At 56.5% G+C, this 17,866-nt stretch overlaps 2 protein-coding genes across 2 annotated transcripts in view; both read left to right on the top strand.

The window, feature by feature from the left end:
- LOC139314018 (uncharacterized) overlaps window positions 1-2,116 on the top strand; it is a 32,481-nt gene extending 30,365 nt beyond the window's left edge. Inside the window, exons 18-20 of the mRNA XM_070939528.1 lie at window positions 134-237; window positions 854-924; window positions 1,922-2,116. Of these exons, the coding sequence (XP_070795629.1) occupies window positions 134-237; window positions 854-924; window positions 1,922-2,116 (370 nt within the window). The remainder of the gene's footprint in view (window positions 1-133; window positions 238-853; window positions 925-1,921) is intronic.
- A 2,717-nt stretch (window positions 2,117-4,833) lies between these two features.
- Window positions 4,834-15,689, top strand: CCDC124 (coiled-coil domain containing 124). Its single transcript, XM_070944797.1, has 5 exons — window positions 4,834-4,872; window positions 8,334-8,510; window positions 13,043-13,232; window positions 13,447-13,558; window positions 14,073-15,689. Exons 2-5 carry the CDS (start codon window positions 8,352-8,354, stop codon window positions 14,275-14,277), a joined length of 666 nt encoding a protein of 221 aa, XP_070800898.1. The 5' UTR covers window positions 4,834-4,872; window positions 8,334-8,351; the 3' UTR covers window positions 14,278-15,689.
- The last annotated feature ends 2,177 nt before the right edge of the window (window positions 15,690-17,866 follow it).

The following is a 17,866-nucleotide window of genomic DNA, read 5'->3' as shown; positions in this document are numbered from 1 at the left end:
CATGCAGAGGGCCCAGGGGAAGGATATGCTTGCCGGGAAGAGCTCGGCTGGGCAGGTGGTGGCAGTGCGGAGGTTGACGGTTGGTGGCGTCCGGTCGCTCCCGAGGCAGCTGACCAAGTGGTGTCCCTTGCAGGCCAGCCATCGCAGACGACTTCTATGCCATCTCCTACCTCTACTATGGTGCCCTGGGGACCCTCAGCACGGTGGCTGCCGGGCTCTTGGCCAGCTGCCTGAAAGGTAAGCAGGCGGGCAGGGCGGTGGGCGAGGGCCCCTCTGGGACAGGCCACCCTTTCAGAGGCGGGCTTGGGTGCAACATCTCACCCGCCTTGAGGCTGGATAGAGCCCCCGGGGGGCCCTGCCTCTCTCTGGGGCACTGAGGCCTCCCCATTTCGTGGTCAAGGACCCTCCGGGGGGAGCAGAAGAGCCGGAGAGAGGCTGCTGCAGCCGTGTTTCCAGGCAGGGGATGGGATCTAGATGCTCTCTCAGGCCCCTTCCAGCCCTTAGGTTCTGTGATACAGAAGGGGGCATCCTTAGCCCGCAAGAGGTTCGTAGGTCCAGTTCCCCTCAGCTTGAGTGAAAAGGGGTCTCCGGAGGATATTTTTCCATGCTCAGCCGCACGAGGGGACCCAGGCCCTCTCTGCCACCCCTAGAAAGTCCCTGGGAGCAGCCCCTGCCTGCTGGGAGGACCCTGGGCCGGAGGGCCAGGAGGGACTTTCCCATGTCCTGGAAGCAGCCGGGCGGGCGGCCAGGCCTGGCTTGTGCTGACGATGGGCAAGTCTTTGGTGGGTCAGGGCTGAGCGTGGAGGCCGTGCTTGGCTGAATCGCTTCCTGACTTCTCTGGGGTTTATTTCAGGGTCTGCTGGCGAGGACAGCAAGCGGCCAGCAGTGCTGTGGTGGGATGTCATGAAGAGGCCATTGGACACGGTAGGGAGGAGGGCCAGAGTGCCCGGGGGCTCAGCAACGGGGGGGGGGGGCCTCTGGGAGTGGTTGGATCCATAATTCCTCCAAGAAGGTCCCTGAGAACGCAGAAGCAGCCTTCCTGTGGGGATTCTTTGGGGATCCCCAAATAAGATTCGATTTTGTGGCTTTGACAACGGCCCAGGCAGAGTTTGCTTCTCATGGAGGTGGGCAAGAACGGGGCTGCCCCATCATTTCAGGGATCGCCCTTCTGTATTTAGGGGGGGAGGGGGGGCTGGGAAATCAATGAAGGAGAATATCTATAGCTCAGGGTTGGATTAGGGGGTCCTTGGTGCTCTCTGAACTTGGTAGTTTTCTTGCAGACATTTCACGGCCCAACTAGGCAACATCATCAGTCTTAGGAGGGAGGGTTTGCTCTCAGTTGTTCTTAGTGTCTCTCCCTGACCCTGTTGGTGGGGAGGGGAGGGAGGTCTTGCCGGTTCTTTGGTTGGGCTGTTTACTGATGGGTTTTTTTGGCAGTCCCCGGACTGGGATATTGTATACTTCTTGATTTTTGCTCTGAAGTTAATCCTGGAGTTGTTCTATGCTCATCTGGGTCTTGATTATTGGTGGGGAAGCGTTTTGATCTTTTTGTTCCTTTTTTGGCTTGCTGAGTGTCTCTTTTGCACAGGATGTAGGTCTCGTTTATGTGTCCCATTGATGGCCAATTTATCAGGGTGCCGGGCTTCCGGAAATCCCCTGGTGTTTTTGGACTTGGCTTGGTCTACGATGGCCACAGTTTCCCAGTTGAAACTATGGCTGCGTCTGTCCATGTCTTGTGAAGTTGAAGAGTTTTCCCCCTGTCTTCTGGGGAAGGTCCAGTGTCTCAGCCCAGAGACAGAAGCTGCTTTCCTTTGCTCTCCCAAAGATGCTCTTGGCTTCTGGGCAAGCGGAACGACGGCCTGCCTACTCAGGTGGGGGAAGCCCCAGGGCTGACTCCTGCTCTTCTCCTGTCCCCACACAGACCCCCGAGGACGCTGCTGATCCCCAGAAGAAGGCACTGGACTCGGCCTCCCTGGCTCTTGGCTTCGAGGGGGAGGAGAAGAACCTGCTGGCCGAGGGGGAGGTGGCCCTGGCCAGGAGCTCTGCCGAGTCCATCTGTACCTGCCACGCTCTCGACCACGGCTGCTTCCACCTCCTCCGAGAGACCTGCGTCTAGGGTCGGAGGGTGGTGGGAGAGCAGGAGGACATTGAACTGGCTGCCTCTCCAAGGGATGAACGCAAAGACCCCTCCCCAAGCGGGCGGACACGTTCCTCACCTGGGGGCCGTTTCTCTCCCGAATCTGCCTTACGCCAGCAGCTCCTGAGGGCCCCTTTCCAAGTAGACGTGGGCGTGGGTGTGTCGTTGTGCAAAACACACACGCAGCAAAGAGGAGAGCCCCTCCTCAACCCAGACAATATTTTTCTCTGCTAGAAAATGGGAAGCCCCTCCGACACTGTCCAAGTCCATAGTTCACCCTTTTCTTAAAAGTAGCAAGTGGTGAAGAAATGCGGAGACCTCCTTTGTGGTCAATTTCTGGAAGTCCACGGGCTTTCCCAAGGAAGGCTGGGAACTGTAGTTTGGAGACATGTTGGGCTTCCAGAGAGAATTTTGCCCATGTGGTAGTTGGTCCTTGGAGGTTGTCCCAGATGCCTCCTGCCAATCTTCGACCCAGCTCAGCTTCAGGAAGGAAGAGAGAAGGTGCAGAAAAGGGTGAGCCCAAGCATGTCAGGGGCTGCTGTTCTTTCCCCAGGAGGACGCTGGAGACCCTCTTCAAATGCAAGCAGAGGTCAGGCCAAAAGGGACCCTCCCTCAGAAGCTGCAGAGATAAGAGGTGGGATGTCTCTCCCTGAAGTATTGTCCCAGCCACCAATGTGGGGGGCTTTAAAAGAAGGTGTCCCAATGGAGGGAGGGGATTATTCACAATGACCACAGGGTCTCCAGCCCACTTGATAGAGTTGAAAACTGCCCCCTGCCCACAGAAGAAGACACTAAGTGAGCCCTGCTGAATCAGGCCAACTTCTGTCTGACACTTGGCTCTCCCAGGAGCCTGGAAGAGGCCCCTGGGGGATCACAAGCAGCAGTCTGGGGGACCCACCCCCTTCCCTCCTCCTTCCCCTTCAAGGCTCTTTGGGGTCCTACTGCCCTGAGACTCATCAGCCCCTACTTTTTTTTCAGAGCCATGCAAATTAGTGGAAGCTTGGCTGCCTGGGTGGAGATCTCCAGCACATTGGAACGGGATGGCTGGGGGAGTTTTATGCAAGCTGAGAGAGACCCCCTTGGGTGGAAGCACAGGAGCAGCTAGATCCAAGGCAGGGTCTCACTTCAAAAGGGGGGTAGCCCCAGCGTGGGGTCTGTAGTGCTTTGGCCGCCTGCTTTGTGTCAGCTGCTTGGTGGCGGAAGGGTCTTCTCAGGACCCCTGACCACCTTCCAAGGGGATGCTTCAATCTTCCTGATTTATCTTGGATCCTGGTCTGGAATCTGGGAACTTTCCTGCTTTCCCATTCAGAGTTTTGGCTGTGTAACACCCACCCCCCAGCTGCCCCCAGCCCCAAACTGCAGCAGACGAATGTAGGCCAGTTAGAAACACCCCCCTCCCCCAAAAGCACAGGGGTGAAGTGGGGTGCTACAAGGAAACTCACCAAAAGTACTTTTAGTGGAAACCACCTACTTCGCGGAAGAGGAATTTATGATTTTTAAAATAATGTTTGGAAAATGGCTTGAAACGATGGCTATAAAGCCAGAACTTGGCAAGCCCCATCAGCCAGGTTTCCTCCTGCCAACTTCTCTCTCTCTCTCTCTCTCTCTCTCTCTCCCTCCCTCCCTCTCTCCACACACACACACGCAAAAAGCCTCCTCTTTACCAACCCTCAAGGCTCCTTCCTGGTCTTGAGTTTTGGTGGGAAGAGCCAGTAGGAAGTGCAATAAATTATAAGCATCTTTAAAAACTAAATTTGATCGTTCTGTGCTTTTTCTGCAGCCTCTGTGCCGTTGCACAGGGGTGTCCTCGGGCAGTTGTTTCTTGGAAATGGGCTCATTTGGTCCTTGGGGGTCTTGAATATTCGGTGCCCCTCCAGATCGGGTGGGGCAGTTCTGCATCCTGTTTCTCACAGCTCTTTGAGCCAGGCACAATATCCACAGATGAATTCTTGCGGGCATTGGAACCACTAAAAGCTGAGCCCTCCAGTTTGCTTGTCTCTTTCTGGAGATCTGATGGGGACAGATGAGCAGGAGAATGGGAGGTCTTGATTTTTCCACTCCAACCTGCAAAAGCAGGAAAACGGTAAATGTTGGCCCATTGGATCTCCTGGTGGTCTCCCATCCTGGTCAAGACCGGCCCCTTTATTAAGGCAGCTTGGATTCCGCACGTCTTGCGGGCGTCGAAGCCAAAGACGCCATCTTTGTACAGGTGGTTGCCCTTAACAACTGTTCGGTGGAGCTGTCCAGGGGGCAACCAAGCCGTTACCATGACAACGGGTCCTCGTAAATTATAGAGGATCGGCAGCCATACGTCATACATATCCACTTGGGTTCGCCCATGGATGGGGACAAGCCTTCGCAGCGAGAGATGCGCAAGCGCAGAGAAATCAGTAGAGGAACGCGCCGGCGGCCATCTTGGCTATGGGCAACCCCTTTGTTCCTGATCCATCTTTACAGGGGCAACGCTCAAAAGCCTTCCCAGGCGGGGGCGCGGCCGTCTTGTTTCCTCCCCCGTTCTTTCCGCGCGGAGAGTCAGGAAAGTGCGAAACAAACGGGACCGGTGGCCAGGTGCGGGAGAGGGGAACGCTAGCCTGAACTCAGATAGGAACCGCCCTCGACAAACATGGCGGCGGAGGGGCGGAATCCGGCCGCCGTTTCCGCCCTGAGGTGCGGGGCGCGCCGTGACGTCCAAAGGCTGCGACTCCCCCCGGCGGCGGCGGCGGCGGCAGTGGCAGGTAGGGGCTGCGGCGGGTCGAGCCTGTCCCCGGCCGAGAGGAGCTCGGCCTCCGCTCCGCCGGTGAAGCGGGGCCCGGGAACGAGGGCCTAGGCGCGGCCGGAGGGGCTTCCGGGGGCCCCGCCGACCCTCTTTCCTCCCGGATAAGGAGCCCCGATAAGGGTGGGGGCCTCTCGGGGCCTCTGCGGCTTTGAGGGCGGGGGGACTACAACTCCCAGCACTCCCAGCCAGCCTAGCCGGGGGATCCTGGGAGCTGTAGTTCCCCCGCTCTCAAAGCCGCAGAGGCGGAGAAAGACTCGCCTCGAAGGTTGGGAGGCGCAGGGGGAAAAGGGGGAAACCAAAAGGAGGATCCCTATTTGGGGCCTGAAGCCAGGAGCCGCTTTGAAGGGGTGGGGGGGGTGGAGATGTGTTTCGAACTCAGAACAGGCCATTCCCACTTGGGACGGGGTTGGCTTTGGGGAGGAGGAGGAGGATGGTGTGTGTATGGGGGGGGGATTAAATAGGGCTGGAGGTGACCCCACAAATGACCCCACCCCACCTTCTGCATCCTACAGGAAAGGTAATTTTGCACCCCCCCACCCGGCCTCTTCTGGACCCCCCCAGGGACTCCCCCCTCCCCCCGGCCTCTTTGAGGGGACTGGCCCACTCTCCTGTGGATCCTGCCTGCACAGGTAGTCCTCGCCTTACGACCACAGCGGAGCCCCAGATTCCCCTTGCTAAGGGAGACATTAGTTAAATTGAGTTTTGCCCCCATTTTACGACCTTTCTTGCCACAGTGGTCGAGTGAATCGCTGCAGTTAAGTTAGTAACACGGTTGTTAAGTGAATCTGGCTTCCCCATGGACTTTGCGGGTGAGAAGGTCTCAGAAGCTGATCGCGTGGCCCCCAGGACACGGCAACTGTCGTAAGTATCAGCCAGTTGCTAAGTGCCTGAATTTTGATCACATCACTGGGGGGCGGGGGGGGGGAAATGCTGGAACGGTCCTCAGTGTGAAAAACGGTCATAAATCCGTCACTTTTTTTTCAGTGCCGTTGTAACTTTAAATGGTCACTAAGCGAATGATTGTTAAGTCGAGGTCTACCTGTAAGGAGATGTTTCCGTGGGATTGAGGGAGGCGTAAGTAGCTGCAACATGGAGCTGTTATTTCTGGCCTCTGTTCCCCTGGAGAAGAGCGGCTGACCCCTGGATGGGCCTGAGTCCAGCTGCCCTGCCTCTCCTCGGCCTTTTCCTCCAGGCTGGATGTCCCAAGTTACTCGCTGGGCATTTGGGGGAAAGCCCACAGAAGCTTATAGGGCAGGGGTGTCAAACTCGATTTCATTGAGGGCCGAATCACGATTGTGTTTGACCTCAGGGGTGGGTGAGGCCAGGGTAGGCGTGGCCAACTCCACACCCACAGGTGTCAGGGGCCCCTCTAGTGGCCAAGTGCTAAGGCAGGACTTCCCTCAGACCCTCCCTCCCTCTCATTATAACCCTTCCACCCTTCCTCCCTCCCTCCCTCCCTCCCTCCCTCCCTTCCTTCCTTCCTTCCTTCCTCCCTTCCCCTCTTTCCTTATTTTTCCTTCCTTGCTCTCTTCCCACCTTCCCCTCTTTTTCTTTCCCTTCCTCCTTTCCTGTGCCTACTTGCATGCTCAAATGCAAAAGGGGAAACATTTCTCCTTTGGTTTTGTTTTTAGTTTGTTTTGCTAGCCCTTTGCCAGCGAAAATGGAGCTCAGGGGGGGGGGGGGGACACCACGCATGGCCTCCCAGGGGGCCGTTTTCAGCTGCAATGGCCTCCTGCAGCCCTCTGAGACCGAAAACGGAGCCCCACCCGAGTTCTGTTTTTGCTGGCAGAGGCACTGCAGGCCGGTCCTTTGCTGTTTCGAGGGCGGCCGCATGGGCCAGATCTAAGCACCCGGTGGGCCGGATGAGGCCGCCGGCTTTGAATTTGACGCCCCTCTTATAGAGGCATCTCTTTTGCCCATAGGATCATAACTGGGAAGAGACCCCCAGGCTTATCCGTACAAGTAGTCCTTGACTTACATTCTTATGTCCGTTTTCCACACTTACGACCATGGCGGCACCCTCATGACCACAGGATAAAAGCTCAGGTGCTTGGCAATCAGCGTTTGTATTTATGGGGGTTGCCGCATCCGCAGGTCATGGGGCCACTCCCTGCATTTTTCCCAGCCAGCTTCTGGCAAAGTCAGTGGGAGAAGCAGGACTCACTCAACAACCCCAGGGCTGCAGAAATTCGCTTAATAACCATGGACATCCCAAAGTGCATATACCGTGTTTCCCTGAAAATGAGACCCTGTCTTATATTATTTTAAACCCTGAAATAAGCGCTTGGCCTTCTTGCCATGCACTCAAAAGCCCCATTGGGCTTATTATCAGGGGGTGTCTTATTTTGGGGGAAACAGGGCAGCTAAATGTCTTCCAGGTCCTGGTTGTCCCAAAGGTGCTTTTTCAGGAGGCAACTGGTCTTTCTTTGTTTTTCCTTGAAGACGTTTTGCTTCTCGTCCAAGAAGCTTCTTCAGCTCTGACTGGATGGTGGGGGATGGAAGGATTTATATTCGGTTCCAAGAAGGTTCCACATCCATTTGCCTCCTGGGGGCTCAGATAAAGCCCCAAGCGGCCTCAAGGTTGCTGACAACCAGATGACAGCAAGGAGTATAAATCCATCCATCCTCCACCATCCAGTCAGAACTGAAGAAGCTTCTTGGAGGAGAAGCGAGACGTCTTCGAGGAAAAACAAAGGAAGTCCAGTTCCCCCTTGGAAAAGCACCTTTGGGTTAACGACTGTAGCAAAAAAAGATTGTACTGTTGGGCACCACTCACTCAGCAACAGAAATTCTGGTCGTAATAGTAAGTCAAGGACCAGCCGTATTGCATTTGTATTTATGTATATTTAGGCCACATAGTTTGAGTTAAAATACACCGAAATTGCTACTTATTTCTTTTCAAGTTGAATAAAGGAGGAAAAAACCCCAAGATTCCCACGCATGCTGGCTCAGGATGATGTCACTCCTCCCTCCCAAGACAGCCGGTCAGACCTGCCCCAGCAAAGAAAGACTCTCGGCTCCATTTGTAGGGAAAAGGCCACTTTTACTTAGAGCCAAGCGCTTCCAGTAAGCGAAGCCAGAAGGAAGAGAAAATCCCTGGTTAACTCCCCCCTCCCCCCATATCTCCCCCTTGTCCAGTCACATCCAGAGAGGAGGTTTTGGTAACTGTCCCTGCAGGGGTTGGCTAGATGGACAGGGGTTGCAGGCCACTCCCAGGTCCGTGGCTTTGGGACGTCTCCAGACTGGAAGTCAGGATTGCCTTCGGTCTCTCCTCCTCCTTTCGGTTCCCCCCCCCACAACGCTCCCTCCCCCCCCATAGCGAATGGCAGACTGGCCTCTGGCGGAGCATAGGTGTGAGCGAAGGATGGCAGCTCCCATGCAGCCCTTTTAACCGACTTCTGTTTCTGGCCGGCTGCGCAGGCGTGAGCACCCTGCGGGATGCCCAAGAAGTTCCAAGGGGAGAACACCAAGTCAGCCGCTGCCCGGGCAAGGAAGGCCGAGGCCAAGGCGGCGGCTGATGCCAAGCGGCAGAAAGAGCTGGAGGATGCCTTCTGGAAGGACGAGGACAAGCACGTCATGCGCAAGGAGCAGAGAAAGGTAGCCTGGTGGGCTTCCTCGCTCGGTCCGGAGGAGGGAGGGGGGGAGGGAGGGAAGGAAGGAAAGGGAGAGAGGGAGGGAGGGAGGAAGGAGAAAAGGGAGGGAGGAAGGCGAGGGGGTTCTGTGGAGGGGGAAGTCTGGCGGCCAAAGCCTCAGGTGGACCCAAGGCAGCCCAAGTGGCTCCTCCCGTGTCCTGCTAGAGGTGTGGGAATGGGAGGATCCTGGGATTTCCTGCTCTACAATCCTTGGAGCGTGTCTGGGTTGAACCCCAGCCCTGGAATGTGGAAATTCAGGAATCCTCCGGGGCAGAATTGATCCTTGAGTGACGGGCCGAGAGCCCTGGAGAAGAGACCTGGGCTTCAGGCAGCCTGTATCCAGGGCTCCCTTTGCTGGACTGCTTGGCAGGGCCCGTTTCCCGGTCTGCAGGTGGACAAAAAAGGGACGAAGCAGCAGGTGCTCTGCCCACTGAAGCAAGAGCCCTTTGCCAGTCCACCCTGGGCCGCACCAGCTGCTTCTCCCAATGCAGCCCCCCACGGCATGGATCGACAGCGTAAAGCTTGTGCTCAATCCCCCCCCCCCCCACACACACACACCTTCCAGGGGAGGTTGGCCCCAACCTTTATGGTCTTCCGGAAAGCCCTCAAAACGTGCCCCAAAGGTGCTTCTTCCAAAGGCAACTGGGCTTTCTTTGTTTTTCCTTGAAGACGTTTCGCTTCTCATCCAAGAAGCTTCTCCAGTTCTGACAGAAGCTGCTTCATTCAGAGCTGAAGAAGCTGCTTGGATGAGAAGCGAAACATCTTCAAGGAAAAACCAAGGAAGCCCAGTTGCCTTTGGAAGAAGCACCTTTGGGACAACCATGACCCGGATGACGGAGAATCTCCTCAGACGTCCCTCAGAAGGTCTTTCCATCAGGCCTGGGGATGGTGCCCTGGCAGTAGGAAGCCCAGACACTCTGGTTTTATTCTATTTATTTCTATCCCGCCTTTATTCTGTTGACAAATAACTCCAGGTGGCAAACGCATTCAACACACCTTATTCCTCCTGTTTTCCCACAACAGCACTGTGAGGTAGGCTGGGCTGAGAGAGAACAACTGGCCCAAGGCCACTCAGCTGGCTTTCATGCCTAAGGCAGGACTGGAACTCATCACCTCCTGCTTTCCATCTCTCCCTCTCCCTCTCTCACACACACACACACACAAACACACACTGCAGCTTGGCACTTCACAGTCGGGGAGGTTATGCTGGCATCTGTGCTGACAGGCCGAAGAGGGGCAGGGAGGGGAGGGGGCATGGCCGGCTGACTCAGCTGGAGCATGGGCAGGTGGAGGGATGAGTTGAGGAGAGGCTCTGCCCAGTTCAGAGCATGGCACAAGGAACAAAGGCAGGCACCCTCCCCACCCCCCACCCCCAGGAGCTCAGAGTCCCTTTGGGGACCGTCCCCCTCGCCTCCCCCCCCCCCAATTGCCAGCTTCCAAAGTAGACTACCTGTCCAGGCACTCTTGAAAAAGGAAACTCGAACTCAGAACCGTGTCTCTGAAAGAGTTGAGAAAGAAATGGTGTGTGTGTGTGTGTGAGAGAGAGAGAAAGAGAAAAGAGATTTGCAACCCTTGGAGAGAAGAGGAGACCTTGGGGGGAAATCTATGCTGCGCCCTGGAGCCCCGCCAGCCGCCTCCAGCCAGTGGGGCAGAACAACAAATGTAGCCCTGGATCTTTCAAGGCCTCGTAATGAGCCACGTCCAGGAGCCACAGACTGAGGGTTGCGTGCCCTTCGTTCGTGTCAGTCAGCAACCACAGAGGGATTTTTCTCCACGATGGCCGCTCCTTATCCTTATCCTTGCCCTTGAGGAGAAAAAAGGCCCCCTTTGGCCTCCAGGGCCTGGAGAAAGTCATCCGGGAGGCCTGGACTCAAAGAGCACCAGAAGCCTCAGGGCCACCCTTGGAACAGGGAACCCAATTCTGGTCGCCACAATAAAGAGACGATGTGGTTGTTGTTGTTGTTTTTTGAAAAAAGTTTTTTTATTTTTTTAAAACACAAACATAAAGCACTTCTTTTCCAAAACGAAGCATTGACCCAGTCACAAATTAATACAAATCACTAACAAATCTTAACTTCTAATTAACACAACTTAATATTTTACTCAGTTATTTCCCTAAATTCTATCAATTTAACTATGGCATTATCCCAAAAACCCGTTACTTAAATCTTAAATCCTAACCAAATATCATTCCATTTTTCTCTTCCTTTTTGCTTAGATGGATATATTTTAACAATATAAATCATTACAGTTATTATAAACATTTAAAAAATATTTAACTATTACTCCCAATATAATCATCTTCATTACTTTACTATTAATCCCAATACAATCATTTCATTTTTACTGTTCCCAACATAATCATTTTTTTTTTTTTTGGCTGTTAATTCCAACATAATCATTTTATTTTACTGTTGAACTCAGCATTATCATCTTTATTTCTGTTATTAAACCCAACTTATACATTTCATTTTTAATGTTAACCTCAGCATACTCCTCATTTTAGCTCTCCTACCCAGCATAATAATTTTTATTTTTGGCTGTTAATCTCAGCATAGTCATTTTATTTTTATTATTAAACTTAACATCTTTATCTCTCTCTATGTTGCTAAACGCAACATAATCATTTCATTTTTGCTGTTACTCCCAGCAAAATCCTCTTTATTTTTTTGTCCTGCCCAACATAATCATTTTTGTTTTTTGGCTGTTAATCACAGCATAATCATAGTTAACTTTGCTATTAATCTCAGCATCCTCCTATTTTTTGTTGTTTCTATCCATCTATACGTTGCTTATTTCAGTTAATCATATTTATCATTATCCTTTTTAATCACAATTTAACATTGAGACATGGTTCTTGCTTGAAACATAACTTTGTATATATTTAATAATCTCTTTTAACATGTTTGATTTCTCTTATATTCTAATTTCCATCAATATTTCAATTTTATATATCTATATCATATTCTTCTTCATATTCTTATACAGCCATAATTATCTTATAAAAACCTCCTTTTTATTATTACTACCACCTATACATTATTTCATTTTTAATCACATTGTTTTAATCTTTTTCCTTTTTCCAGCTGTGTCTACCTCATTTCTTCACTTTCTCACCTGCTAGCATATATTTCCTTCCATTTTTAAAGTCTTCATATTAAAGTCTTCATGTCATATTAAGTCTTTTTCTTGTTTTTAATCTGGATAAAATGCATCAAGTTCCCTTCTCTTGAGTCTGCGCTAGATCCTTCTTCTATTCCTGCGCCAGTTTCTTAAATTGTTATTATTCCAATTATAGGAGTTCCATTATAGTTTCCTTTTCTTTTTCACCAAAGTCAAACTGCCTGCAGACGGGGAAAAAAAACTCCTTCCACGACTGTTATCTGTAAAGTTCAAAATTTTCCATAACAAAGACGAATTACAATGTTCCTTTTTAGACCAGGTGTCCCTCTACAATCCACATTTTCCATTAGTCATGCAAGTATCCATTTTGTTACAATTATATAACAGTCTAATTTAATTACTCTTCTCCTTTGATTTTAAAAATATCAAATCTTTTTTTTAAAGATCCAGTTCCAATTTTAAAATATCCAGTCTTTCCACCATGTCTCGATATTTAGTTCCATTAGTTCTGTTCTAGAGTTAATTGTTTATCGGGTGTTTGTCTCTTTAAAGTTTCATTTTAAACTTTCCATAGCCCCTTTGTTGTTCAGCTGCTGTTTTAAAGCTAGGGGTCTTATAGATAATAATATTGCTCTAAGGGTTGTTGCAAGCCTGGGTTGGTTGTCACTCATCCGGCTTCAAAATGCTCCGTTTCAATCCACTTTCCTCCTGCATATCTCTTAGCCCGCTTGTCCCAGCTTCGTGGGAGCCGCCATGGCTGCCGCCCCCCGCCGCCGACTCACAGTGGGTTCCCTCTGACCTCCGAGGAACTTGCCTATTCCACTTGGTCGTCCGAGGCACCCCTCCTTTTTCCCCGTCCCTGCAGGACGGTTCTGGTCCGAAGACCCATCTGCGGCGGTTCGGCAGCCGGGATTTTCGCGGGATTCATCAGTCTGCTATTTCCCCGACTGTCTCACCGTGATGCCAAACCGGAAGTCCAATACAGAGACAATGTTGAGACTCTGGAAAGAGGGACAGAGGAGGAAGGGGAGCAGAGACCGAGGCCAGCCTCACCAGGCCAGGAAACTCCACAGGAAGTCTGAAGAAACTTGGATTGAGGTTCATTATCTGCAATGACCAGATCTTGCAGGCCTCTGCGGGGCCAGAGAAGCAGGCGCCTGCCCGCACCCTGTGGCCTCTGGGGGCCCTTGCAGCCAAGAGCGAGCCCCTCTGTCTTAAGTGGTCCTGCCCCCTCACCTCCAGAGCTCTTGGACTACGGATTCCAAGGGACCCGAGGGTATTTTTTTCTGACTGCCCTGAATGCCAGCTGTTCTTTTGGGGGGAGGGCTGTGATCTCACACGGGGCTCCCCCCATCTCTCTCTCCCCCCCCCCAGGAGGAGCGGGAGAAGCGCCGCCTGGAGCAGCTGGAGCGGAAGAAGGAGCTGCAGCGGCTGCTGGAGGAGGAGGATGCCAGGATGAAGGGCAAGGCCCCCAAGCCCCCCGGCCCCAGCAAGATCACCCGGGCCCAGATCGACGAGGCTCTCCGGAAGGAGCTGAAGGAGAGCACGGACGCTGCCGGCAGTGGTGAGGAGCCCCGTTGGGGATCCCCAAGCACCATGGTGGGGGAAGGGGCGGCTGGACTCTAGTGGGGCGTGGACAGGAGGGGGCTGGCCAGGAGACCTGCCGGAGGCCCTGAGGGCTGGGCATGGAGGTCTTTCTTGTGGAGGCAGCTTCCCCGCCACCAGAGGGGCCGGGTGGAGTTTAACCCTGCCGTTTCTCTCCCCCCCCCCCCCCGCAGAGAAGCCGAAGAGCCACCTGGAGGTGCCCTTGGAGGAGAACCTGAACCGGCGGGTGCTGGAAGAGGGCTCGGTGGAAGCCCGCACCATTGAGGAGGCCATCGCGGTGCTCAGGTGTGGCTGGGCGGCTCTCCTGGGGGCACAGGGGGCGAGCGCCTCCCTCACAGTCAGGGTGCAGCGGGTCTCTGGGAACCCCTCACCAGTGGAGAGCCTGGCCGGGCAGGGCGCCCTCCTCTTCCGCTAGCCAAGTTGGCATGTGGGGCACCTGGGAGCCTTAGAGGCTGCAGAGTGGGGAGGCTTTGCTCCCAGGGGGCTTTGCCCCAGTAGAAGGAGCAGGGGAGGGGCTGCAGCTCCCCTCTTTAAAAAGGGCCCAAGGCTGGGGGTCCGTACTCCTCCTGGGAGGCTGAAGAGAGCCTGTGGGACCCTCAGCAGCCCTGGGAGCCCCTCACAGTTTGGGAGGCTCCTCTCCTGGACGCGCTGCAAAGTGGCGTCTGGGCCAGGGAGGGGAGGGATCTTGGGGTTCCTCTGCCGGACGGGAGGAGCCCTGGGGATGGGGGCCTGTGCTGTGGGGGGGGGGCAGGTGGGGCTGGGCGCCCCTCGCTCACCCTTTTGCCACCCTTCCCTGCAGCGTGGCCGATGACCCAGACCGGCACCCGGAGCGCCGGATGAAGGCAGCCTTCTCAGCCTTCGAAGAGGAGACCCTGCCCCGCCTGAAGCAGGAGAACCCCAACATGCGCCTGTCCCAGCTGAAGCAGCTCCTGAAGAAGGAGTGGATGAAGTCCCCCGAGAACCCCATGAACCAGCGGCACGCGACCTACAACAGCCAGAAATGAGACCGAGGGGGGAGCTGCTCCCCCGCCCCCTCCAGGCCCTTCCTCCCCCCCACCCGGTCATTTCCCTCTGCTCTCCCCCCACTTGCTCTGGAGGGCTATTAGGGCCCCCTAGGAATGGGGCAGGGAGGGCCTCGAGAGACCGGAGCCCACTCACCCCCTGCACCCCAACCCCATTTCCTGGCTGCCTTCCTGAGCTGGTGGGGAGGGGAGGCCGAATTCATCCCAGAAGGGTCCCCCCATTCTTCCTTGTACCGCCTCCACCCCTGAAATGGGCAGCTCTGCTCCCGCCCCGCCCCACCCCGATATCTAGCCCAGCGCAGGGAGACTGGGTGAGTTGCAGCTCCGCCTCCCTGTTCTTCCCTTTCCTGAAGACCCCCAACTCAGGAGGCCCCCTTGACTGCTTCAGCAGCTCCCAGCCCCCCACTTGAGGTGCAGACTTGCCCCCCCCCTTTCTGCAAATGGGGTCAGGATTCTGGCCTGGGCCCCTCTTGCCTTCCCCACCCCCAGAGGGGTCGAAGCTGGTCTCTCCCAAGACCCCCAGTGCTTCAGTTCTCTTTGGGGACCCAGAGGGCCCGCCTTCTGCCCCTTTCTCCCCCAAAGGGCCCCTCACCCCGTGGCGGAGGGGAGGCAGAAGACCCCTGCCTCTTCTGCTGACTTGGGAACCCCCAAGTATCCCCCTCCCTGGGGTTTGGCCTGCCTTGGTCTCTGTGCCTGCCCCCCAATTACTCCAGAAATGGAGGCCCTCTGAGGCTGCCCAGGGATGAGCCGCCCCCCAGAAGGGCAAAACCTGCCCCAAAGAGAGTGGGGGGGATTCCCCAGGGGTCCCTGCTGCTGCCCTGCTGGGTCGGTGCCAGTTTTTGATCTCTAGTTGTGGGCCTGCAGTGCCCCCTCCCCCCTCCCTCCCTCTTCCTCAGTTGGGCTTTGCACTCCAGCCCTTCTCCCACCTCTGGCTGCTCCCCCCCAACTGTCAGAGTGCCATTTGCCTGACTTGAACCCTGAGCCAGCTGGAGCCTTTTGGGCCAGAGCTGGGCTGGGAGGAGCAGCTGGGGTGGGGAGCCACTGCCTCACTCCATGCCAGGCAGCCCCCAACCCTTGCTGGCCTTTGCTGTCCCACCATCCGAACAGGCCCTGCCCATGTGTACACACACACACATACACACACACACACACACACACTCTCCCCTCTCTCCATGAAGGGTCTGGCCAGTCTTGGCATCACCGGGCATGTCCTGTGCCAGCAGAGCAGTTCGTCTCCCTCTTGGGCCTTCAAAAGACCACCTGCAGGGAAGGGGGGGCTGTGCTGGCTGGCCCCTCCTACTTTGCCACTTCTTGCGTGTTCAGGGAAAGTTCTGGACTTTTAAACATGGACTGATACCTCAACCCCATGACAAAATAAAGAGAATTGTGCCCGCTCTGCCCTCCACTGCTCTCTCGCCTAGCCAGGCAGGACTCTCCAAGCTGGTCTTTGACTTCGTGGCTTGAAAGGCAGGCAGCTGATCTCCCCCCCCCCCCGCCTGTCCGCACAACATCAACCCCCCCAAAACAAACCCCCTGTGGTGCGAGAAGAGGGGCTGGGTGGGGGAGCAAAGCCCCAGAACAGCTGCCATCGATGCAGGATTAAAATGCTATTGGCTGGAGGTGGCACTGTAGAGGGTTGCCCCCACCCCCCCTTTGCCCAACAGCACATTTCTGCAGGGTGGGCTGGGTTTCTAGTGACCCCTCACCCCACAGCTCCCTGGGGGGGGTGTCCCTTCCTGTGGCTCCTGGTCTCCCCTGCTGGCTCCTGGGTGGGGTGGAGAGGTTGGGGGGCTGCACTCTGTCCCACCCCTTCCTGCCCCAGGACCTTGGCCCTTCCAACGCCCCCCTCCCCCCCTGGTCCCAGCCGCGGCTGCTGGGGCGATTCCCTCCTCCCTCTGCTGTTGGGGTGGGTTGTGGTGGCGATGGGCAGCCTTGCTCCAGCCCTCCCGGAGGAAGGCGGAGTGGTCCAGGGCAGCCTTGTTGTCATGGCAACGGGGCATCTCCCTCTGCAGGGCCGCGGGGGGAGGATGGGGGAATCCGGGCGGGGGAGGAGAGTCACGAGGCAGCGGGCGGGATTCCTCCGCAGAGCCGGGCTTCCCCGGGCGGTGGAGAAGGGGGAGCGGGGGCGCAGGAACCTCCCGCATCGCTGCTATTCTTGGCTGAAAAGGAAGCCCTTCCCCAACCGTCTCCCGACGCCCCCTCCCTCCTTTCCTTCACGAGGGCTGTGCGGGGGGGGGGGGGCGTGGAGGATCCCCCTGGGCAAACTCCTCCCAAGCGCGGGGGAGGGGCGATGCGGCGCTAGCAAGGATCGACCCTTCGGCCCAGAAGTAGCCCCGCCCGAAACCGGACTTTGGGGGGGGAGGTCCCCACCCACGATGCAAGCCCAACATCCCTTCTCGACGGGTCCCCCGGCAAGCGGGGCTTTGGGGCTCCGGGGGGCGGAAGGTGCTCATCACAGGCGACCCGGTTCGGCCTTCTGCGAATCCTGGCCGGGGGGGGAGGGATCCTTGCTTGGCCGGGGCAGATCCCTCACCGGGGGCCGACCACCCTCGAGAAAACGGAGGCAGCTGCGCCCGAAAAGGCTGAGGGCGGGAAGCCTCGGAGACGGTCGCGGCCTCCGGGGTTGCAATTCTCGCGCGCAGCGCCCCCCCCCCCCCGCGGCCGGCCTGGACATCCCAAGGAAGCCGCCTCCGGGGGGGGGCCTGCGGAGCCCCGGTGCGACGGGGAGGCGGCTGGGAGGTCCGGGGGTCTCCGGGCTCTTTTCCTCACACCCCCGGGGGGAGAGGAAGGAAGTTCGGCCACAGCAGGACTGGCGCTCGGCTTCTCTGCCCCTGACCCTCCGGCCCCGCCACCAGCTGCTGCTAGACGGCTGCGAGGGCTGCGAGACAGAGAAGCCAGCGCTGCGGCGGCTTCTTGACCCCAAACAGACCCCCCCCCCGCTTCTTCTCCCCACCAACCCCCGCGGGGGCCCTTCGGCAGATCCGCGCCGCCTTCCTTGGCTCCCTGCCACCCACTGTCGAGGAAGCCGGGAGGCAGCGGCCTCTGCCCGCCACTGAGCTTGGGCACCCCGGGAGAGCCCCAGCCGCGTCTCCCGCGCCTGAGCGGCCAGGAAGCCGGCGCTTCTCTCGGCCGCTGAGGCCTGCGGGATCCTCCTGGCGCGGCTCTCCAGGGGGCGGCGGGGAGCCCTTGGCCAGCCCAGCGGCGCCTCTGAGGGGGCCGCCCTTGAAGGGTATTGGGAAGCGGGAGGCGGCGGCGCACGGGCCGTTGCTGTGCGCGGGGCTCCCGGAGGATCCAAGCTGGAGTTGCTGCCTCAAAGCCCCCCCGCCCCGGGGCTGAGGAAACGGGCTGCCAGGCCGGAGGAGCCCCGCCGCTCGGCTGACCAGCATTTTCTCCCCATCAAAGTCGCGTTTTCGTTTTAGGGCCAACCGTTTCCGTTCCGGCCTCTCTTCCCTTGCACAAAGCGAGGCTGCAGGCGCCGCGCCTTCCCCGCTCCCTCCGGGGGCGGCCTGCGGGGGGGGGGAGGGGGGCAGGATTCTGCTCGCTCGTTTTGAGGCGGGGGGTGAAGAGCGCG

The sequence above is a fragment of the Pituophis catenifer genome, unplaced genomic scaffold, assembly GCF_029215685.1.
Source record: "Pituophis catenifer annectens isolate HBS135680 unplaced genomic scaffold, rPitCat1.0.hap2 SCAF_1, whole genome shotgun sequence".
Classification (NCBI taxonomy): domain Eukaryota; kingdom Metazoa; phylum Chordata; class Lepidosauria; order Squamata; family Colubridae; genus Pituophis; species Pituophis catenifer.
This window is presented reverse-complemented; position numbering and strand designations above follow the sequence as displayed.